A 24,222-nucleotide genomic window follows, 5' to 3' on the forward strand; every position below is an offset into this window, starting at 1 on the left:
AGGATTTGGGTATATCTGGGTAGAAACATGGTAGGTATTTGCAATATCTAGTTTAAGAAAAGAGATTTTGGTTAGGAGCAGTTTTGTGGATATAAGCATATAAGTGGATGAAATGACAAAAGCATAGGTTCAGAATAGGTTGAAGACAAAGAGGGCTGAAGACAGAGTCCTGAGAAGCACCAGTGTTTAACAGTTGGGTGATCAAACTGTCAGTAATCAAAACATTACAAATATATTCTTTAAGAGAAAATAAGGAAACATATAAAAAAGAAGAAGAAGGGCGCGCAATATAGTGCCAGATACCAAAGAAAGAGACGTTTTAGGAAAAGAACTGAAAATGTCTCTTGCATTTGGTATCTAAAGGATCAGTGTTGATTTTTGCTTGGCAGTTTCAGTGGGGGAAATGAGGTCAGAAGCCTGGGGATGGCTGATTGAAGCATGAGTGGAAAGTAAGGAAATAGAGACAAGAAGTGAAGACCATGCTTTGGAATGAAAAATGAAAAAGAATGAATAATAATTGGAGAGCATTACTGGAGAAAGATTGTCTTTTAACCTGGGGAGATATTTTTAGGCTGAGGTTGAATCCGTGGAGAGAAAGGGGTTGAAAATTTAAGAAAAAGTTTTACAAAATTGTCAAGTGCAGGCATGTACTAATACTAAACGTTTATTTTAATGAAAAATCTATAGAAAAGAGAGAAACTTATGGAGCAAGTTCCCAGAAGAGATGGGAAAGGATTGGATTTGTATTGGAGGTAAGGATGTGAAGAGGGGTAAGCAGAGATTAATTTATGTTTGAGTGAGTTGAGCCTGATGGCTTTGCTCATCTTTGCAGGGCTCTATGAGACAAGGTAGGGAATTTGAGAAGAGTCTTGAGGGTTGGAACAGTTGAAAGGCACTAGGTTTCCTAAGACCCTGGAGTGGTCAGGAGTTTATATTTTATCTTGAAATTGATGGAAATCATCAAGGAAGGGACATGACAGTATTAATCTTTAAGAAATGCTCTGATGGCAGTGTGGAGAATGGATTAAAGAAGGGCAAAACTGGAAGCGGTTAGAGACATATCGCCACCCACTATGCCATTGAATTTATCAGGTCAAGTATGGCCACAGTGGGTGGAAATTGTATAACCCTTCTTGTCTTTTACTACTTTTCTGAGAAGGTAGGACATTTTTCAGAAACCCTCAGGCACATAGTTTCTCAGATCTCTTTATTTCCAATTACTTCAAATGTTTGTACATCTGTCTCTTCTATCAGATTGTAATTTCCTTCATAATAACCTGCATCTCATTCATCTTGTTGTAATGTGGTACCTAAATATCTCAGTACTCTGGTTCAAAAACATATGTTTAACAAATGTTCAGTGAGTGAATGAATGAATGAATGAATGATGGTTTCTACAAACCATGGGAACCCTGTCCTCGTGTGGGCTAGATGATCTTAAGGTCCCAACAAGTCTGCCCTGGAACAGGTTCAGTTGTGATGCCCAGTTTTCGTACTAAGAAAAAGTGCCATTCCATCTGTATATGCTTAATTACGAAGCAGCTGTAAAGAGACACCGAGCCCGCTGGTTTCCTCATCTGGGAAGCGGCAGACTGTTTTCCGTAAGGCAGCATGGCGGCCGCCTGCCGGAGACAGTAAGTGCCGTTTCCCTCCCGGAGAGAAGCCACCACTGTTTTTTTCGTACGGCAGCATGGAGGCCGCCTGTGGGAGCGGCCATAGAATCACGCCCTGGGGAAGAGGCCGCCGTAAAGGAAGCGCCGCTTCCTCTTCTCCCTTCTCCCGCCTCCCACCGGCTGTCGTAAAAGGGTGAATGGAGAGCGAGTTGTGGGGGGTAGAAAGGGAGGACAGGGGGCGCGGAGTCAGAGTGGCGCAGCAAGTGGCTGCAGGTGGCGACGGTGGCGGGGGGTGGGGAGTGAGGTAGTCCAGGGGTCGCGGAGGAGGAGGCTGAGTGGGTCAAAAGAAAAACTAAAGCTGCAGTCTGGCCTACTGGTCCGGGGGCCGCGGAGCCCCCACCCGGGGAGATGGACCTCAACCGAATCATCCAGGCGCTGAAGGGCACCATCGACCCGAAGCTGCGAATTGCAGCTGAGAATGAGCTCAACCAGGTGAGGAGCGGGCCTGCGGCGCCCCCCTGGCACCCCCCGCGGTCTCGCCCGGCTTTCCCTCCTCGGCGCCCCTGATCTCCACCCCAACGGGGGCTTCGGACCCTGGCGCTGGTCTCGGCCCGGCTCGCCCCCCGCCCCGGGGTCCAGTTTAGCGGCACTCCCTGGATCTTTTCTGAACAACTCGCGCACCTGTTGGCCACCTTTGCATCTTTTCGTGTCATTTTCCTTCCACGGTGCAGTTTGTTTAGCCCGTTTGGTCCGGAGAAAGAGGCTTTGGCAAGCTTTGCTAGTGTTTGCAGGGTGTGATTTCCCTAAGTTCGCTGATTTAGGGACACGGGTGGGAAAATTCACTTAAAATTCAAATCTGAGTTCGGCTTTACTCCAGACCAGCCCTTTTTAGGTGTTGCGGTGGGAAACCCTGCCCAGCGCCTGCTTCTGTGGGCTTGGTAGGACTGTTTTTGACACTGATTGGCAGAGTTTTGTTGGACTGCTGGGAAACGCTGCCGGGAGAGTGCTGGGGGAACAACAGGCAATTTTCATGGTGGTACTACTTTACAAAAGACACGTCGAGTAATTTGTGTTTGGAGGGATGTCTTATAAACGCTAAAATGTGTAAGACTTTCTTTTATCTTCTCTGTTCTTACTAGCCCTGATCTTGTTCCAGCGTTACCACTGACATTTAGAAATTGTAATGATCCCAAAATCTACCTTATGTTTTCCCTCCTCACCTGTAAATAATGATAGACCTCTCACGAATTAAGAGTGACAGCTGGTTGATTTTGGGGGTACTCTTTAAAATGTAAAGGAATCAACATCACCTGGGAACTTGTTGGAAATGGAAGTTATGGGGCTTCACATTTAGAGAATCAGAAACTCTGGGGTGGGGCCTAATTATGTTTTAATTAGCTGGCTAGGTGATTCTGTGCTTCCTGAAGTTTGAGAGCAACTTAAGTAAAAGTTTCTGTAGGAGTTCTCTCAAGTTTGCCCTGGTTGGATTTGACTTCAAAGTGCAGCTATGTGTTTTGAATCTTTGAAATCCAGTGGGAAATCTGAGTGGTGCTTGGAGTAAGTGTGAATTCAGGATTCTGAAGAGATAAAAGGGAGAGTGAAAACACTGGTTGAGTTAAACTGAAGCCTAAAAGAATGTGTTAGTACCTCAAAAAGAAAAGGACTCTTGCTCACTAGTGGAAAGTTAAAGTCAGTACCTGTCCCAGGCTTTGCAGAGTAGAGGTACTATATGTTGATTGGCCAGAAGACTAGCAATCCAGGGGTTGGTTAGAAGGAACAAAGCAAGAGCTGAACTTGCAGTCTACTAGTATGAACAGGGGAGTTGGCCTGTTTGTGACCCCCTTCTCTTCACAATGAGGCCAGATGTTATTTTGATAGTGTCAGTAGGGATCGTATCTTTGATGTCATGTTATACCTTCCTGCCTCTGTTAGCCTATCCTTGCTTTGTTTCTGATTCATCAGTATTTAAGTGCAGACTGTATAGAAGGAGAAGGTTGGTGGGAAAGCCTGCAGAACTAGGAGAGACACTTGGGGCCCAGTTCTGCATTTTCTTCATGGTATTTCAATCCAAAACCATTTCGTCCTGACTCTGCCCTGCCCCATATCCACCCATTTCATCACAGACCATAATTTCCTCTGCAACTTCTAAAACTAGCTTATTGCTGTGCCACTCGTTTAGTATTTATATTTTGTGTAATGCTTTGGATTGTAATATGCTCTGAGTTGTGTTTTGTTTTGAATTGTCTGTAAGTAGAAGACAAGTATAATGTTGCATAACCTTATAGTAAAATATGGTTATAATGTTGGGTTTTGTATGCTTATTCTTTATCGCCACTGTAACATCTTGCTTTGTTGGATAAATGGGTGGGTCATCTACCATAAGTGATTTGGGTCCAGTTCATTTATTTTAGTCTAGGTCCCCCCTCAGCAAATAGGCTGAGGAAATGGGAGCAGTGTATTGATGATTTGTCAGTTGTTAGGTAGAAGAGTAGGCAGTTTCAAAACAACAGCCTGTGTTCTGAAGGGTAAATTCTTGTTTGAAGCTATATTTTTCTGTAGCCAACATATATCTGTTACCAGTGACTGGTTTCTTGATTGCCGTGTATGATGTTGTATATATGGGAAAATGGATTTTCATTTTCTCTCATGATATTAAGAATGCATCCTGAATATATTCCTCCTTGTCTCTAGACCCAGAAGTCCCTTTAGCAGCAGCAAAGGAAAGTAGAAATGGGTAGATATTTTGCTTCAGTAACTCATATAGAAAAGTATCTTTTTCTAAAAAAGCATTCTCCACATGGCCTTAATAGGGAAATAAAGATAATTACTTTCATTGCCAAGCTTTGGAATCCCCGCTTTTCCGTGCATCTATCTATATCATTTCTGTTGCCCTTTAAGAGAGATTGCTTATATGAATAACATATTTATTGAGTTATAATGCAGGCACTAATACAAGGCTCTGCTTTCACGGAGGTTGCATTCTAGTGGGGTTTGCAGACAAGTAAATAATATAATTTCAGGTCATTAGTGCTATAGATAATAAAGTCCTGGAGAGGCAGTGTTGGGGTGCACAAATAGGGTGGTGGTCATTCTCCTGAGTAGAGACCTAGATGTTGTGAAGGAGTGAAGCAACTGAAGGACTGGGAAGGCAACAGAGGGAAGAGCAAGTCCAGTAAAGGACTTCAACTTGGATGTTGGAGGACTAGAAAAGTTAATGTAGTGGGAACAGTGAGGCAGAGAATGGGAAACATCAGATCGTTGCTTTAAATGAGTTCTCATCAGATGCAGAATTTAGGTAAGTAAGCAAACTCTTATTTATTTATCTATCTACCTATCTATCTATCTGTTTATATATCTATTTAATTATTTAAATGCTTATTTATTTTTGAGAGAGAGAGCATGAACAGGGGAGGGGCGGAGGTGGGAGGGAGATAGAGGACCTGAAGCAGGCTCTGTGCTCACAGCAGAGAGCCGGATGCAGGGCTTGAACTCATGAACCATGAGATCATGACCTGACCTGAGATCAGGCTTAACTGACTGCACTACCCAGGTGCCCCAGTAAGCAAACTTTTGTTTTCAGAAAGCTTCACAGATACAAAGTAAATATCAAGAAATTTTTTTTTTTCTTAGAAACTTGAAGCCCAAGGTGGAAAAAGAAATGGGAGAAATATTTGTGAGGAAAGTAGTATGAGACTCTATCTGAATTTACCCTTGAATGTTTTAGCTGGCCAGATTAACATAGTCTGAATCAGGGCTGAAAGGAGAAGAGAAAAAGTTGTACAAGTTCATTGAAATGGCAAGCATTTGCAAAAAGAGGAGTTCTAAAATGTGTATAAAGGCAATAGTGTTGAAATAAAAGCGATCTCCACAATAATTTTTTTTAAAATTTTTTTTCAACGTTTTTATTTATTTATGGGACAGACAGAGACAGAGCATGAACGGGGGAGGGGCAGAGAGAGAGGGAGACACAGAATCGGAAACAGGCTCCAGGCTCTGAGCCATCAGCCCAGAGCCCGACGTGGGGCTCGAACTCACGGACCGTGAGATCGTGACCTGGCTGAAGTCGGACGCTTAACCGACTGTGCCACCCAGGCGCCCCCACAATAAGTCTTAAATAGATACCATTAATCAAGTGTAAAGATTTTGTACTTTATATATTAAGTATCTAACTGTATGGATTAGAACTATAGATGTTTGTTTTTTTGTTTTCTTTTTATTCATTTTGAGAGAGAGAGAGACAGAGAGATGAGCGTACAAGTAGGGTAGGGGCAGAGAGAGAGAGTGAGAGAGAGAATCTCAAGCAGGCGCCACGTCGTCTGTGCAGAGCCCAGTGTGGAGCTCGCTCTCTTGAACTGTGAGATCATGACCTGAGCTGAAATTAAGAGTTGGCCACTTACACAACCAAGCCACCCAGGCATGTAAAACTGTAGAGTTTTTTTTTTTTTTTAATTTTTTATGTTTATTTTTGAAAGAGAGAGACAGAGTGTGAGTGGGGGAGGGGTAGAGAGAGAGGGAGACACAGAATCTGAAACAGGCTCTAGGCTGAGCTGTTAGCAACAGAGCATGATGCTAGGCTCAAACCCACAAACCGTGAGATCATGACCTGAGCTGAAGTCAGACACTTAACCGACTGAGCCACCCAGGTGTCTCAAGTAGAGCTTTAATCTTGATTCACTAAAGGATCTTTCATTATCATAAACATGAGTTGTTTAATAAGAATGTAAACATAGGTTAGATTGGGTTAAATCTGTATTAATTTTGACTCCTGTAAACTGCTGTTAAAAGAAATCTATTTTCTTAAAAACTACTTTAAAATGGTGGTTTCAATGGTAAATGAAAGAGAATTTCCTTTTTTTTTTTAAATATTTTTTTCAACGTTTTTTATTTATTTTTTGGGACAGAGAGAGACAGAGCATGAATGGGGGAGGGGCAGAGAGAGAGGGAGACACAGAATCGGAAACAGGCTCCAGGCTCCGAGCCATCAGCCCAGAGCCTGACGCGGGGCTCTAACTCACGGACCGCGAGATCGTGACCTGGCTGAAGTCGGACGCTTAACCGACTGCGCCACCCAGGCACCCCGAGAATTTACTTTATATACAACAGATTGAAGATTCTGAGATTTATACAGGATAAAAAGGAGAACAATTATAAGATAATGCAAAATTTTATAGAAAGATTTGGAAAGCATAATGTTCTTGGATGGAAAGGATTGATATTTTAAAGATGCGGGTTTTCTCCAGATTTTTTAGTCAAATCCTTATCTTAGTAAATGCTATTATGAGTAAATGAATAAGAAAGGTGATAAATTAATAAGTTGAGTGGCATACATAAACCTAACAGTATATTGAAAGGGATGCCACCATAGATCCAGGCTCCTGGGAGAAGGTAAACTGAACAGATTCTCTGCATCATTGTCAGCTTTAGCGTCACTGAGAATTTGAGTCCTTTCTGGGAATGTCTGTGGGCAAGGCCAATTGTAAGCTCTGGGAATGTGGCACGGTGGTAACATGGTCCAGGTAGTAGACATCTGGAGGGAATATGGTCAGAAGGAATGGGCTGCTCTGTGCTTTTTAACTTTTTTTAAAAAAAATTTTTAATGCTTATTTATTTTTGAGAGAGAGAGCAAGCAGGGGAGGGGCAGGGAGAGAGGGAGACACAGAATCTGAAGCAGTCTCCAGGCTCTGAGCTGTCAGCACAGAGCCCTATGTGGGGCTCACATTCATGAACTGTGAGGTCGTGACCTGAGATGAAGTTGGACGCTTAACCAGCTGAGCTACCCAGGTGCCCCTGTATTTTTTAACTTCTAAAGTCACCATGGCCAAACTCAGGAGTAGTTCAAAGTAGAACATGTGTGTGGGAAGTGACCTAGGCAGCAGGACCTAGGCAGCAGACATTCAGTATAGGCTCACTTGGGCATCAAGTCTATTTTATTTTTTTTTTATTAAAAAACTTTTTTTTAATGTTTATTTGTTTTTGAGAGAGACAGAGTGTGAGCAGGAGAGGGGCAGAGAGAGAGAGAGAGAGAGAGAGAGAGAGAGAGAGAGAGGATGAGAATCCAAGCAGGCTCCTGTGCTGTGCTGACAGCTCAGAGCCTGATGTGGAGCTTGAACTCATGAACCATGAGATCATGACCTGAGCCCTAGTCAGATGCTTAACCAATTGAGCCACCCAGGTGCCTCTGGGTGTCAAGTTTAAAAGATGCTCCACCAGCAGAGGGCAGATGGTGATGATACCTCTCAACACTGTCTTGTGAGGCACATTATTCCAATCTGGACTGGTTCCTCTCCATAACTTCCATAATCTCCATAACCTTCTCCTCTCCATAATTAACATTATCTTGTCTGTTTTCCTGCGTTGGATCTCCTGTTTTCTGTATCCCATGTTTTCCACGTTTCTGTTTATCAAAAATAATACAAGCAAAATTGAAGCACAAATAAGCTGGGAAGAAACACTTGGAATGTATAGGTGCAATAAAAGGTTAAGATTTTAAATTCACAAATAGCTCTTAGGATTTTTAAAGAATAAAACAAATATTTTATTTAAAAAAGGATAAAGGGAATACTCAATTTGTAGAAGAAAACAAATAGCCAACCTTTTTGTTGATAAAATTTCAACCTAGCAGAAATGATATGAGAGTAAGGTTTTAAAGTTTTGAAAGAATGATAATGCTAATCCTTGTATTGGATAGATGGGGGTATTCTACTTTAGGGAGTGTAAATTGCTACATAGTTTCTAGAGAGCATTTTTGACAATGTATGTTAAAAAAACTGTAAATTGCTACATAGTTTCTAGAGAGCATTTTTGACAATGTATGTTAAAAAAAACTGTAAATTGCTACATAGTTTCTAGAGAGCATTTTTGACAATGTATGTTAAAAAAACTGTAAAAATGTTCTTACTCCTTTATTCATCAATTTGTTACAATTTTGATTTGAAGTATTTTGGTAATCTTAATTTTGCCTTGGAGAATTTCTCTCACTTTAAAAGTTTTCCTTTTATTTGCATAGTAATGTATTCAGTTACAGTGTTAACAGTTACTTGTTTGTATTGCCCTATTTTATAAATATTTCTTTGTAATTTCAGTCCTACAAGATTATCAATTTTGCCCCCAGTTTACTTCGGATTATAGTCTCTGACCATGTGGAATTCCCAGTACGCCAGGCAGGTGAGTAGGTTTTTTATCTTTTATAAAATTATTTATAGGTAAAAGTACAACTAGAGTTTTATTTTAATTCTAAGTATCTGTGATTTCTTTAAAAAATGGAAGTACAGGGGCGCCTGGGTGGCGCAGTCGGTTAAGCGTCCGACTTCAGCCAGGTCACGATCTCGCGGTCCGTGAGTTCGAGCCCCGCGTCAGGCTCTGGGCTGATGGCTCGGAGCCTGGAGCCTGCTTCCGATTCTGTGTCTCCCTCTCTCTCTGCCCCTCCCTGGTTCATGCTCTGTCTGTCTCTGTCCCAAAAATAAATAAACGTTGAAAAAAAAAATGGAAGTACACACAAAGCATTTCTTTTTTTTATTAAAAAAAATTTTTTTTTAATTTTCTTTATTTTTGAGAGGCAGAGTGAGACAGAGTATATGTGGGGGAGGGGCAGAGAGAGAGAGGGAGGCATAGAATCAGAAGCAAGCTCCAGGCTCTGAGCTGTCAGCACAGAGCCAGATGTGGGGCCCAAACTCACAAACCTCGAGAACATGACCTGAGCCAAAGTCTGACGCTCACCCAACTGAGCCACCCAGGTGCCCCACACATAAAGCATTTCTAATGGCTCAGAAACTCACTTCCTTTTCCCCTGGAAACTTAGAGGTAGATACTGAGCTCTTACATCTCCCCTGCCTCTTCCTCTTCTTTCCTTTTTACCTGTGGATTCCTTGGTAACTTTGCCATTTTTTCCCTTGGCTTTCACAATTTTAATAGGTTAATCTCCATAATTTTTTTTTTTTTTTTTTTTTTTTTATTCCTGGTGGCCCACTCTTTGGTCCCACAGTTTAAGACTATGAATTTATGTATGTGGGTTTGAGCTCCATTCATAAGTCAGATCGTGGAGATAATATGTGCACAGATGATCCTAAATACATGTTTGGGGAGCAGGACTTTTGTTTTAAACATGAAACTTAATTTGAAGTCTCTGGGACCTTATGGTAGTTGCATGATGCTGTGTATTCCTCTTTTTGCCTTTTTAATGAGCTGGTCATTAAAGCCCAGAAAGTAAAAACTGGTGAAAGCCTTGGAGTGTCATGAGTCCTGAAAAGATAGTAATTTCAAGATAAAAGGAGTAAAATGAAAAATGCTAAAAATCTGAAAAGACTTTTTTTTATTATGTTATTGTTATATGCTCATTGTAAATAATTTGGGCAATACAGAAAAATACAAAGAGGAAAGTAAAAAAAATTGCCCAGTATTGTCATTGCTCAGAAATGGCCATTGTTAATATTAGGTGAACATTAATTTTTGCATATGTTCAGGTAGAAGTACAGATTAACAGTTTTATAGAGATGAGTTTATACTCCATATGCTGATGAAAGTATTTAATTTTCCTTGAACATAACAAAGAAAAAGGTAAGGAATCATTAGCTTTGGGAAAATACTTAACAGCAATATATATTATTTCCTGTAGAGGGGAGCCTGGGTGGCTCAGTTCATTAAGTGTTTGTCTTCAGCTCACGTCATGATCCGTTTGTGGGTTTGAGCCCCACATCGGGCTCTGTGCTGACAGCTCAGAGCCTGGAGCCTGCTTCAGATTCTGTGTCTCCCTCTCTTTCTGCCCCTCCCTTGCTTGTGCTCTGTCTCTCTCTCTCTCAAAAAATAAATAAACATTAAAAAAAGAAAACAAAGGAAAACCTATAGAGAAACATACGCATTACAATTATTTGTTACTTTAATAAGGTTTATAAGACTTCTGTGTAGATTTTTTGAAACCATAACTCTCAGTTGTTTAATCTTTGTTTCATAAAATAGGGCTGTTCCGAAATAAAATTTTGCTAAATGGAACCTATTTTAATAACCTAAATAAGTATTTATTGGGCCATTGTGAAGTTCCTGTGAAGCTTTGTAGAAATAGTATTTTTAAAGCTCTTAAAGCATTTTGTTAATTTAATATGTCTTCTTTACATGACATATAAACATTACAAAAACTCATTGGATTGCCCTTAATTCCACCCCCATTGATACCTATGATCAACTAACTGTTGGTTTTTAAAAAAAAAATTTTTTTTTTAATGTTTATTTATTTTTGAGAGAGACAGAGTGTGAGTAAGGGAGGGGCAGAGAGAGAGGGAGACACAGAATTGGAAGCAGGCTGCAGGCTCTGAGCTGTCAGCACAGAGCCTGACGCGGGACTGGAACCCAGGAACTGTAAGATTATGACCTGAACTGAAGTCGGATGCTTAACTGACTGAGCCACCTAGGCACCCCACTACTATAGTTAATTTAAACAATTTGATATATATATATATTTTTTTATGTTTATTCATATTTGAGAGAGAGTGTGAGCGGGGGAGTACTTCAGTTTAAATCTTTTTTTTTTTTTTAATGTTTATTTTATTTTTTGAGAGAGAGACAGACAGAACATGAGGAGAGGAGGGGCAGAAGGAGAGGGAGACACAGAATCTGAAGCAGGCTCCAGGCCCTGGGCTGACAGCAGCAAGCCCAATGCTGTGCTCGAACTCACGAACCGTGAGATCATGACCTGAGCTGAAATCAAGAGTCAGATGTTCAACTGACTGAGCCACCCAGGCTCCTCAACATGTAGAATTTTGAATCTTCTCACCAAGTTGCTTTTGCTTACTTTTTGTATCAGTACTGCATTAAATGCTAGATTCCTCATATCCTCTATGCAACTTTGAATCTTAATAACTTAGGTAATTAAGTTTTGATATAAAATGTAAACGGCATTTGTAGGCAATTTTTCTTCATAATTTATGTAGATTTCAAATCTGTTAGTCACAGGACAGAGTTTATCTTGGTGGTTCATTTTTTAATTTATTAGGTAATTTTCTATCCTAGAGCATCCATTTTATCATAGAATCTGAAATACACAGTGTAAAATTCTACATTATAACTGTCCTAAATTTGAATGCTACTTATAAATTTTCTGTCCTATTTAATCTATGATTAAAATACAAGGATGCTCTAAGAACCTTATGGTGACACCCAGACAAGTAACTTGTGTTATCATGACATTTAAAAAAGAATGATGTGATCTTTGCTTTGAAAAAAAAAAAAAGCCTGCAGAAAACTGTAAAAAATTATGCTAGTGTTAACTGGAAAGACATAGTTCTGCAGAATATTCAGTTCTTGATTTTTTGGTTTGTGGGCAATACTAAAATATTCTTACTACCATCAATCAAGCTCATTAGTGAATGTCCCTTATATTACCTTACTGTGAAGAAATAGGAAAAATAATTGTAACATTTCGATATTGGTAAGCAAAATAAAATAAATTTGGATGTTCTCGTTTCCTTTTGAGGTATTGAGAGGCATAATAGCATTATTAATATTATCATGTAATATGCAGAGAAAGGAACCCATTTTAAATTTAGTACAGTTATGATTAAGAATCTCTCAGGTGACTTTGCTTCCAGTTTTTTACTCCTTGCCTGTGAGGAGACCCTCTAATATATGTAAACTTAGGTTAAGAAATGTCTTTTCTTTAGTACATTTTGGAGTTACTGTCAGCAGAAAAGTAGTTTGGATTTAAAATTTGTGACCCTTCATCTTGGGGTTGTGAATTCAAGCCCCATGTTTGATGTGAAAATTAAAATAAATAGATTAAGCTTTATTAATAATATTTATTAATAAGATTAAAAATAAAATCTTTAAAAAAAAGATTAAAAAAAAAAAGTGGTAGTTGAGGAGTGGGTGTTACATTAGACCCAAAGAAGCATTGTTAGTGTCTGGTGCGGGGACTGTCATTGAAAGAATAGCATGGTTTCTGTTTTCTGTCAGTTGCTTGCTTTTTGTTCTCCTGGCTTTTTGTATGTATTTCTAAAAGATGGATAGGGAGAGGATATAAAAATTCAGCTTATAGCTAAGCGATTCACAGGTGACTCTTTAAGTTTAACCTTAATGTTCTAAAATACAGAACCTAGAAAAAACCAGGAATATGCCTCCGATCAGTCCAAAAGCATTACAAGAAACTCTTCCATTAAAATTCATGGGTCTTGTTTGTATGAAGTTCCTTGGTTCTTAGAATCTATTTGATTTTGTTTTGGATATAATTTACACACTTTATTTGATTTCCTAGCCATTAACAGATTCAACTGAGGGGGGGCGGCTACTGAATTACAATGAAAATAGAAAAGCTTAGAAACGTCAACTCAAAAAGCACAGCATTTTGCTTCCATGAGTTCATAGTGGCATCCTTTCCCCTTTGACATTCTGGGACTGACTGACCTGTGTAGTTGTGGGTCTGGGTCCAGAGCGTAGGGCGTAAGTGGTGATTCATTATGCTTGAGAAGGGAACTGTGTGTATGCTTTAGAAAGTTAATTTCAAACTTAAGATGCTTGGAATGGTAAGGAGATTTTGCAGAAAAATAAAGTTTAATAATTTCTTTATGACTGGATTAAGATGATATTTGTTTTGTTTTGATTTTGTTTCTTAGGTCTGGCAGATGGTTAGATAACTTTAAATAATTAAAGGGAGGTTTTTAGGTTATTGATTGAATTATCTTTGGTACTTTTCCTTCATCATTCTTAGCAATCCATCATTATCCATAAGATAAATTAATATTCTCTTTTTAAATTATTACATTAAGTTCAATTTTGTTTTAACTAATTGAAGATTTATGTTACGATTTTTAAAATTTTTATTTGAGGGAGAGAGAGGGTGTGGGGAAGGGCAGAGAGAGAGAGAGAGAGAGAGAGAGAGAGAGAGACAGAGAAGGTTAAGCAGGCTCCATGCTCAGTGTGGTACCCTAAGAAGGGACTCAATCACATGAGCCTGGGATCATGACCTAAGCCGAAATCGAGAGTTGGACAGTCAACCCACTGAGCCACCCAGGCGCCCCAAGATTTATTTTAACATACATAAATTGGTGTGCCTTTTATGTAGGCCATCTTGTATGGAGCCCTATAATAAAAATATTTTTTTGTGGTAAAATTAATAGCACTAAAGACTAAATTATAGGTAAGTCCACTATTTTACTATGTCTGTATCTTTGCTGTCTGAAAGGTGCTATTTTCAAGGCTAGTTCTGTAGAGATTAAAATTTGGTCTTGTGTATAATATAGCTGATTTTTGGGGTGCCTGGGTGGCTAAGTGTCCGACTCTTGATTTTGGCTCAGGTCATGGTCTCATGGTTCATGGGTTTGAGCCCCATGTAGGGCTCCGTGCTGACAGTGCAGAGCCTGCTGGGGATTTTGTCTCTGTCTGTCTGCGCCCCTCCCCCTGCTTGCATTCTCCCTTTCTCTCTCTCTAAAATAAATAAATAAATAAATAAATGTTTAAAAATATATAGCTGATTTTCTTTTTGCAAAGATTAGTCTAATAAAATCATTCTGAACTACTGACAGGTTGGACCATATTCTTAGATCACTTATTCAGTTTTTCAACAGCCTATAAATTTTTATGGCTAATAATATAATAAATGACTGGGATAAAAGATAAAAGATGGTGCTTAGTCCAGAGCTTTTGTAACCTAATTAAAAACAAGTTAAGACAAAAAACTAAAAACTACCCCCCCCTTCTGTCTCTCTTTCTCAAATAATTTTTGTTTTTATCCCCCCCGAAAAAAAAAAAATGGAAATCCTAAGTGGAATTGTCTTTTTCAGACCTTTGTTGAATCAAAACTAATGAAAGAAGAGCTTATAGTATGTCAAGTTCATGGCTTCATTAAATTTCAATTGTATTATAGGCAGTGTAGAACATGTTGGTTTATTCTTTGTGTTATAATGCTTCTGTGAACCAATTTAGTCTTATGTTAAAACTGGGATGAAGGGAGGGTATGGTGGGGCAAAAAGGGAGAGGAGAAATTGAAGGGAAGAAAGTTACACGTCTTTGTAGTTCGCATTTCTTTATTATATATTATGTGTATATAAGCATATGATATTATAAGTGAGTATTTACATTCAGTATTCAGCTGGGGTAATTAGAGAGCTTCACTTTCCCTATCAAAACCCTGTTGTAGTATGTCAGCTTGTTTCTTTCAAAAGCGTTTTGCTAACTATTGAAGATGGCTGGAAAGAATAGGAACAAAATGATTAATTAGGTATTTTGATAGAAATAAACAGCTGAGAAATTTCCTGAGGTTTTACAAAAATATTTGAAGGCTGATGTCCTTTTCCCTATTATTGTATTTATAAGTGGTAATTATTTTAGAAGGGTTAGACAAAAATTAGCAATATTTCAAATATGGTAGTATGTGCAGGATAGTAGCCAGTGAAAGAAAATAAACAGGAGAAGCAGTCTACCTGAAGGACAGTAGAATTTCACCTGTTGTAAACTCAGCATTAGGCATTATGAACTGTATGATTTTTATGATATTAAAGTATATTAAGATAGTTTCATTTAGACTACCTGGTATTTAGTCTACGGAGGCATACTTGATTCCTCGATCATTTTTCTGTCATATAAACTCAGAAGCTTGATTTAATGAAATGTTTTCTGCTTAAATTTGCTTTACGAGTTAAAGAGAAACTTACATTTCTTACACATTTTCCCTTCCCCAGTTTGCTATTTATAATTGTAAGATTTTCCATTTTTGCTGAGTATCATGTTTAGCAGTGAAGGGCTTAGCCTTGCATGCTCTGTAAAGCTGAATTAAAGCCATCTTTTCAATACTGCTACATTAGCATTGTTTTCCTCTATCTTAGCTGCCATTTACTTGAAGAACATGGTGACACAGTACTGGCCTGACCGAGAACCTCCACCAGGGGAAGCGGTATTTCCATTCAACATTCATGAAAATGATCGCCAGCAAATACGTGATAACATTGTGGAAGGAATAATTCGGTCTCCAGATTTAGTGAGGTACATTATACTATATATGATTAGTAGCAGGCACAAAATACTTGGATGGGAGAGGTTGGATTTAATCATCAGCTTCAAGTTCATATTTCTAAAGAGGTAAAGTAATGAAGGTGGGCACTCAAAAAATATTGTTTTACTTATTTGTCTTTGCATTTGTAATTATTTGCCTCAGAATATTTTGCAAAAGATTTAGTTGCCATAATTAGCCACAAAGAGTTAAGGCAAAAATCATACTTACCTAAGATTATATAAATCCTTGCTATTTAATCTGTGTTCTTAGTTATGGTTTCTTTACGTTTTACTATCTGTTTCTGCCACTTCCCCCACCCTGATACAGGGAAATTGACTTCTGGGAATTTTAACCTACCACTTTTCTTTATACTTTACCTATCTTTTTACTCATTTTCTATGAACTAAGTATCTTTTCCTTTGGAGAAGACAGGATAGAGTAGGTATAAGCTAGAAGATTGGCTCTGGTTTTTATTTTTTATTGTTTTTAAATTTATTTTATTTAAAAAAAATTTTTATTTGAGAGAGAACATGAGCAAGGGTGGGGGGGGGGGGAGAGAGGAAGAATCACAAGCAGGCTCCATGCTGTCAGTGCAGAGCCCGACGTGGGGCTCAAACTCATGAACCATGAGATCATGACCTGAGTTGAAATCAAGAGTCAGATGCTCAACCCACTGAGCCACCCAGGAGCCCCTGGTTTTTAAAGTTCAGGTTAGAGGGGCAACTGGGTAGCTTAGTGGGTTGAGCGTCCAGCTCTTGATTTCTCAGTTCAGGTTATGACCTCGCAATTTGTGGGATTGAGCCCTGCATTGGGCTCCAGGTTGATGGCATGGAGCCTGCTTGGGATTCTCTCTCTCCCTCTCTCTCTGCCCCTCTGTGGTGTGTGCACTCTCTCTCTCAAAAGAATAAATAAACAAACAAACATAAAAAAAATAAAATTCAAATTGGATGCTATAGAGCAGCACTGTCCAAGAGACCTTTTTGTGATGATGGAAATCTATAGCCGTGGCATGACTGTTGAGTACTTGAAATGTGGCTACTGTAACTGAGGAATTGAATTTTTCATCTAATTTTGGTTAAAGTGTTAACATAGAGCTAGTGGCTTCCCCTATTGCACAGCAGAGCTCTTGGGTCATAAAAATTTTGCAATTTTAAAAAAGGAAAAATAGATTTTTTTTCAATGTGAGCTTGTAATTAAGTTTCTTTTGAAAAGGGAGGAGGGAAATAGGTGAACCTGAGGTAGGGGAATGAAACTGTTTAATGTTAAGAGATGAGATATAGCTTTATCCCCAAGTGTCTCATGTACGTTATGTCATAAGCAGTAGTAGGGGAAAAACGTGGGAGGAGAACAAAAGGAAGGAGAATAAACATTGAACTCCTCTTTGTGTAGTTATTTTGTTAAGAGGAGAAGGTAGGCATATTGATTAAAGACAATCACCATTATTCTCAGTGGGGTGCCCAAACGCCAGTCTGGCAGTGGTTCCCCTATGCTACTGTCATGTGTTTGTGTCTTGTCAGATCTTTACATTTCCTCTCTGAATTGTGTGACCCTTCCACACAGTAATGGAAGAAAGGATGGCTGCTCACTGCCATTCTTGGTGTGGTTGGAATAAGAAAGGGTTGACGGGGGAGGGTCACCTGAAGGTGAAATTTAGAAAAATGAAAAGTTTCAGTTTTATTGCACACAAATATGACCTATTTATTGTTTAGGAACAACTGGTGGTGGTGCAAGAGGAGACTTTTATCTTTGTTATGAGGCAGTTGCTTTATGTCCTTAAGGCTTAATTGTAATCACTTTTGAAGAACTGTTTTCAAAGTTTAAGAGTATTGCAAAGGAAATTTTTCAAATGGATTTTGTAACATAAAGTAAAGGTATTATTTTGTGGGTTTCATTTCAGAGAATCCTAGTTATTGGCTATTCAACTGAACACACAGTTTTTTTTCCTAACCATTTGCAAATGACCACATAAGGACATATTGTTTGTTTGTAGAAGAAAAATGTTTTCCTTATTTTTTTTTTTCAATCTCAATACAGTAGGGATCCCATTGGAGAAATAATTACCGACTTAAATGTTATGAGGTCACATCTTTTATCACTTAACTTTGTGGTGTTATTAAAGAGAATTCTCTCGGGGCACGTGGGTGACTCAGTGGGTTGAGCGTCCACCTTCGGCTCAGGTCATGATCTCATGGTTCGTGGGTTCAAACCCTGCATCAAGCTCTGTGTTGACAGAGCCTGGGTATTGCTTCAGATTCTGTGTCTCCCTCTCTCTGCCTCTCCTTCACTCACACTCTGTGTCTCTCTCTCTTAAAAATAAATAAAACATTACAAAAAAAATTAAAGAAAATTCTGTTTCATGACTTTCTTACTGCCTTTTTCTTCATTTCTTTGCAAATAACTCTTAGCTTTCATCTTCAAGAATTGCTTGCTAATAGTTTCTTATTCTTAAAGTAAAGAAATTATTATCTCAGGAAGCTTTGATAGGAGCAACATACTGTGTTGGCTATTAACTGATAATGGATGCTTCAAGGTTTTGGCTCACAGAGATGCTTCCCATGGTTATGACGGCCTCTGTTTTACCTACTTTGACTATTTTTAGACTTTTTCCAGTTGAAATTATACAATACTTTATTTTTTTTGTTTTGTTTTCCCCTTAGGATATAATAACCAAAAGCTGGAAAATTTTGCAGAGCTGAGGTGGATTTGTTGTCTGTTTTTTTTTTTTTTTTGGCAAAAATTTAAATGAATTTTTATTTTTAATTTCTTGTTTTTCCCCAAAGCTGTATTTAGGATAATCCTGTTTGAAAGTTTTCATTCATTTTAGGAAATTACCTATTTTGTTTGTTTTCGTAAGTAAAGATACTGAGGAGGTTTTCCTTTATAGGACTGTTGTTTTTTTCCCCCTACCCCAGATATGTAACTATATAATATAGGTAAATAGGAGTTAGAGTGTTGTTATGAAAATTATTAGAGGTGTTTGAAACCTGATATTTATAACTACTTAGATTTTGGACTTTTTTCCCTCACCTTATAGAGTCCAGTTAACAATGTGTCTCCGTGCCATCATTAAATATGATTTCCCTGGTCACTGGCCGGCGGTAGTCGACAAGATAGACTATTACTTGCAATCACAGAGCAGTGGAAGCTGGCTTGGCAGTTTATTATGTCTGTATCAACTGGTGAAGACATATGAGTAAGTTGATTTCTGTTGGCTGAAGATACCAGTCTTGTGTTACTTAGAAAGGATTAAATTGCATAGAGAGATCTGCTCTATGGGTGTTCTGCAGAATCAGGTTAGTTTGGGAAATGTTAGGTTAAGCACAAACATGTTTATTTACTACAGTTATTCAAAGAACCTTTAATCTGCTATTGTACATTGCTAATCTCTAAGGCAGTGATAAGATATGCAGTGTTGCTTGAATTTGTCAGTTTCAGAGGCCCATTTATTAACAGCCTTCCTTGGAAACTCTCATATAGAGGTACTTTAACATTTGTGTTCAGGTGAGTGCATTGTTAAGTAAACCAAACATTTAACTTTTTGGATGCAAGATGTTGAAGTTTCTTTGCTAGTAACCTTCTTTTCGATAAAAGTTGCTTGGGAGATAGGAGACTAGTGTCACATTTAATAGCATTGCTTTCTGGTTTCTAAGAGGATTTCTTTCTTCTTAGGTATGCAGAGTCCTATAGTTAAAAACTAGTTAGTTCAGACTCTGTAGAGTCTTTAGAAGATATTTTAAATTGGGAGCAATTGAAATGATCTAAGAACACCTAAGTTTGCAAGCTATTTTAGCTTCTCAATTTAACGTATTATAAGAAGAAATGTTTTTTCCCCACATTATAATAGGATTGTCCATTTAAAAAGGCATATCAACTTGTATTTTATAGGAAGAGTTGTGGTATGATGAAAATTTAGTAGAAAAATTCATTTAGGAAATTTGCTAAATAGTCTAGAATGCTTTTAAATCAATTTAAATCTTTCTAGAAAGATTTTAGTTTCGCTGCCTAAAACAGGGATGTGCTCTTTCAAAGTTTCTTCCAAGTTTATTCTAACAGTCCAAACAAAATGTTAGCCAGTGTTTGGAATGTTTTGTTAGCTTTATCTAGTTTAAAAAATATTTTTTGTTCATTATTTATAGCTCTTTTGTAGGGGGGGAAATGATTTTTTTGTCTTTTTGTCTTTGCTCATGTAGATATAAGAAAGCAGAGGAGAGAGAGCCTCTTATAGCAGCAATGCAAATATTTCTGCCTCGTATTCAGCAACAAATCATGCAGCTCCTTCCTGATTCCTCACATTATTCTGTTTTACTACAGAAACAGATTCTGAAAATCTTTTATGCACTTGTTCAGGTAAGTTTCTACTGCAGAAGAAAAATATAGGGTCTTGTAAATATGACATATGGAAAGTGCTTAATAAGTGTCAGTTATTAAAAATTATTATATATTCTCACATGTATTTATTTATTTTTTAAAAATGTTTTATTTATTGAGGTTGGGATGAGGGGAACAGAGAGAGGAGAGAGAGAATCCCAAGCAAGCTCTGCACCGTCAGCATGGAGCCTGACGCAGGGCTTGATCTCACAAAACTGGGATCATGACCTGATCCGAAATCAAGAGCTGGACCCTTAACTGACTGAGTCACCCTGGTGCCCCTCACATGTATTTCTTAAAAAAACAAAAAACAAAAACAACCTCATGAGAGAATAGGCTCACAGAAATTAACTTAGTCATCCAAGGTTATCTTAGTGTCAGAGCTCAGAGTCACTGACTGTACCTTTCACTCCAGTGTCTGAAGTGCTGGGTAAGGAAGAACCAGGGTAATTAACTGCCCCTAAATTACTTGCTTAATCTGTCAGCATTCTGCCTACTGATAAATTAGGATTATGGGAGAAGAGGAAGGAAAAGAAGAGGGTCCCTCTTTTTCTGGGAAATCATACTGGTGATAGTTTCTTTGCAATTTGACCCAATTTAAAGCTAACAAAAAAGATTTAGTACCTCATTTTTCTTCACTTAAACTACTTCCTTTTTCTTATCTGAAAGCTATAAAGAATATTAATATGAGAGTCTAAAACGTAATTAGAAGGGGACAGAGATGGAATGTTTTAAATATAAAAATATTTTAAATTTAATCCTTGAAAGATTTAGATAAATTATTTAGATCTGGGTGGAGGAAGAATAATTGTCAGGCTCCAAAGTGTTTGAAGATGAATGAGTCATATCTCTGTTAGCATGCCTTTTTTTTTTTTTTTAAAGTTTATTTATTTTGAGAGAGTGAGCATGGGGTGGAAAAGGGGCATAGAGAGAGAGAGAGAATCCTAAGCAGGCTCCACACTCAGCGTGGAGCCCGACACAGGGCTTGATCTCATGACTGAGATCATGACCTGAGCCAAAATCAAGAATCATATGCTTGACCAACTGAGCCACCTAGACTCCTCTAACATGACTTTTTAGTTAGTCATGGCAAGAGGGTAGTGTTGTTGAGCTAGAGAGCCAAGATAGTTGGTTTTGTTCTTGGCTCCATATGCCACTTAATTAAGTACTTTTGTAGTATTTCAGAATATTTCACTTTAATAACAATTTATATTTTTAGATGAATCTTTTAAACTTAAAAAATTTTTTTAATGTTTTTATTTTTGAGAGAGAGACAGAGTGAGTGAGGGAGGGGCAGAGAGAGAGAGGGAGACATAGAATCTGAAGCAAGCTCCAGGCTCTGAACTGTCAGCACAGAGCCCAACATGGGGCTTGAACTCACGAGCTATGAGATCATGACCTGAGTTGCTTAACTGACTGAGCCACCCAGGCACTCCAGCATCTCTTAAACTTTTAATAGAGAATGATCTGATGTAGGGTTTTTTTCTTTTTCTTTTTTTTTTTTTTCCCAGCTTAGCCTTTTGTGGGGAGATGGAAGGGAGGAGGAAGTGTATCTGAAAAGAGAGAAGAAACTAGGATACTTGGAAACTATATTCTGCCCCCCCACCCCTGCCCTTTTTTAAAACTAATAGAGACGGAAGATATATGGTACCTTTGGCTATTTATTAAAACACTGTTCAGAAATTTTCCTTGGGAGAAGCACTCTACTCTGAGGGAAATATTTTTTATTCCGTGAGATGTTCTGCTGTTAGGTAGAGGAACATCCCATTTATACAGAGGCTGGACTTCTCTTTCCCATCTAAAGAAGCATAGTAGGAATCAGGAAGTAAGAGGCTGATGAAATGATTTTCCTAAAGCCTCCACCTCTGTTTGATTTGCTAAGAGGCCAAAGTCTAGAATGTTTTCTCTCAACATGTGCTGCTACAAACCTAAAAAAACCAATGCAAACCCTCAACATTTTTAATCACTTTGGTAATCTATTTTATGCTACTACAGTAATATGCTCCCTCTGGGAATCCTAGAAGCAAAAATTCAGGCAGCTTTAAGAGGTACCATACAAGGATAATGTATGGAGAAAGTTAATGTCTGATAATTTGGGAAGAGGCAGAAAAATGTATTTTAAGGAGTATGATACAATTAAGTTGACTTTGTCTAAGTAGCATTTATTAAACGTTGTGTACAGGGCATGTGGACATTCCATACATACTTCAGAATTCAGTTTGTCCAGAAGTGAACTCCTCGTCACTCTCCCACTAATGCTGAATCCGCTCCTCCTCTGCTCCCTATCTCAGGCCCAAACCATTCCCCGTTGCACTTAAGCTGGGAACTTCCTAACATGGCTTATAAAACCCTTCTGGCTCCACCTTATCTTTTACCATTCTTACCTTTGTACTTTACACTCTAGCCATACCGAAATTCTTTCAGCTTCATGAGAACGTCATGCCTTCAGCCTCTGAAATGCTGTACAAAAATACAGGAACACTCTTGTCCTTTATGCCCTGGGCAGTTTGTGCTCTTTCTCCAGGTCTCAGCTTGTGTATCACTTCTAGAAAGATGTCCCTGATCCCACCAGCCTGGATGAGGCGATCCTTCCATGTGTGCCTTTAACAATGTTGTACTGTTTTTTATCTGGATTATATATCATACCATATTGTAATTCCTTGTTTATATGTGTGTTTTCCCTAACTAGAGTGTAAGCATTGTGAGGACAGAGACTGCCTCTTACCTGTCACTGTGTTCTTGACGTGTAGAGGTTTTGAAAATGCATGGATGCAGAGGCACTGTGCCTTGCCTCCTGTAACTCACAGTGTGGTTATAGAGTAGCTATGGTGTTATGCTGCAGCGTAAAGTAATTGAACAAAGTGTGTCATGAGGTAAAGATTTTCATTTAAGTGGTTAAAATGAGTTCTCACCACAAATAAGGTAATTGTGTGAGGTGATGGAGGTGTTAACCTTATTTTGGTAATCAATTAAAAATATATATATATATGTGCATCAGATAATCACATTGTGTATCTTAAGCTTACACAATGGTATATGTCAATTATATCTCAATAAAGCTGGGGAAAAAAGTGGTTAAAAGGAAAAGCTTGATACACAAAGGGGCAAATGGTAAAAATCACTTATCTAGAATCTCATGCTGAATAAATGAGACCTTACTGTAATAAAGTTCTTTTTTTTCATTTAAAAAGGTTGCAGAGAAACAATTCATGGCATGTATACTTCTAGATTTTCAAAATTTTAGTTTATGTATATATGCTTATATCTAAGTTAAATTTACGTTGAACCATATGAAATTACCATTTTCATGGTCAAATGTTAACCATTGGATGTATTTCAGCCTTCCAATATAGGTGAAATTGTGGCTTTTTTCGGAGGGGAAGAATTATTGTTTGATGACATCGTTCTTTTGCTTTCAGTATGCATTGCCTCTTCAACTGGTGACTAACCAGACCATGACAGCGTGGATGGAGATCTTTCGAACTATTATTGACAGGACAGTTCCTCCTGTAAGGAAGGGCTTCTGTTCTTCAGAAAAATTGGGAAAACTTGGGTTTGGGATATTTGTGGTGGGCCAATTGATTATCTTAGCCTGCTATTTGTAAAAACAATTACTATTCTCATAAAAATAGTAATACTTATTTTTATAAAGTTCAGATAAGCAAAATTAATAAAATATATTTAATCCTACTAAAGACGATAAGAACCATTTTTTTTTTTAATTTTTAAAATTAAGTTTATTTTGAAGGAGAGAAACCATTTTTAAAACTTGGTGTTTATTTTTCTGGCCTTTTTTTTTTTCCCTCTGGATCTATATATGGCCACATTTTATTTATAAAAAATGGCATAGGTAGGTACTGTTTTGAAATTCATTTTTCATTTAAAATCTCTTGTAAATATTTTTTATTATGAATGTTTTTATATTGTCATTTTTGTTGAATGCTTCATTTGCTGGACATTTAGGTGGCTTTAGGGTGTTGGTGTTTTAACTATAAGGATGTATGTAGTTAAATTTTTATGTACATACACTATTATTTTCTTTGGATAAACTCCTGGAAGTGTTTAAGACTTTGACAGATCTTACAAAATGCTCTCTAGAAACATTGTCCTGGATTATACTTTATTAAGTAGGGACTGAGAATGTCTGTCATGTTAAATTCTAAGGTTGCCAGTTTGGTAGATGAAAGACGGTGTCTCTTTTTTTTAAAAATTTTTTAAAACATTTATTTATTTATTTATTTATTTATTTATTTATTTATTTATTTATTT

The 24,222-nt window shown here is 37.9% G+C and overlaps 1 protein-coding gene across 4 annotated transcripts in view; it reads left to right on the forward strand.

Moving 5' to 3' along the window:
* The first annotated feature begins 1,895 nt into the window (after window positions 1–1,895).
* Window positions 1,896–24,222, forward strand: part of IPO8 (importin 8) — an 89,883-nt gene continuing 67,556 nt past the window's right edge. Inside the window, exons 1-6 of one of the 4 annotated variants that reach the window (XM_040488519.1) lie at window positions 1,896–2,105; window positions 8,696–8,777; window positions 15,419–15,575; window positions 18,620–18,778; window positions 19,776–19,932; window positions 23,373–23,462. In XM_040488519.1, the coding sequence (XP_040344453.1) occupies window positions 2,022–2,105; window positions 8,696–8,777; window positions 15,419–15,575; window positions 18,620–18,778; window positions 19,776–19,932; window positions 23,373–23,462 (729 nt within the window). In that variant the 5' untranslated portion in view covers window positions 1,896–2,021. Of the gene's footprint in view, window positions 2,106–8,695; window positions 8,778–15,418; window positions 15,576–18,619; window positions 18,779–19,775; window positions 19,933–23,372; window positions 23,463–24,222 lie in introns of those variants that run through there. The other 3 variants (XM_040488516.1, XM_040488517.1, XM_040488518.1) reach the window with 3 other exon arrangements.

Source organism: Herpailurus yagouaroundi, unplaced genomic scaffold (genome assembly GCF_014898765.1).
Source record: "Herpailurus yagouaroundi ecotype Mexico unplaced genomic scaffold, PumYag 166, whole genome shotgun sequence".
In the NCBI taxonomy this organism is placed as follows: domain Eukaryota; kingdom Metazoa; phylum Chordata; class Mammalia; order Carnivora; family Felidae; genus Herpailurus; species Herpailurus yagouaroundi.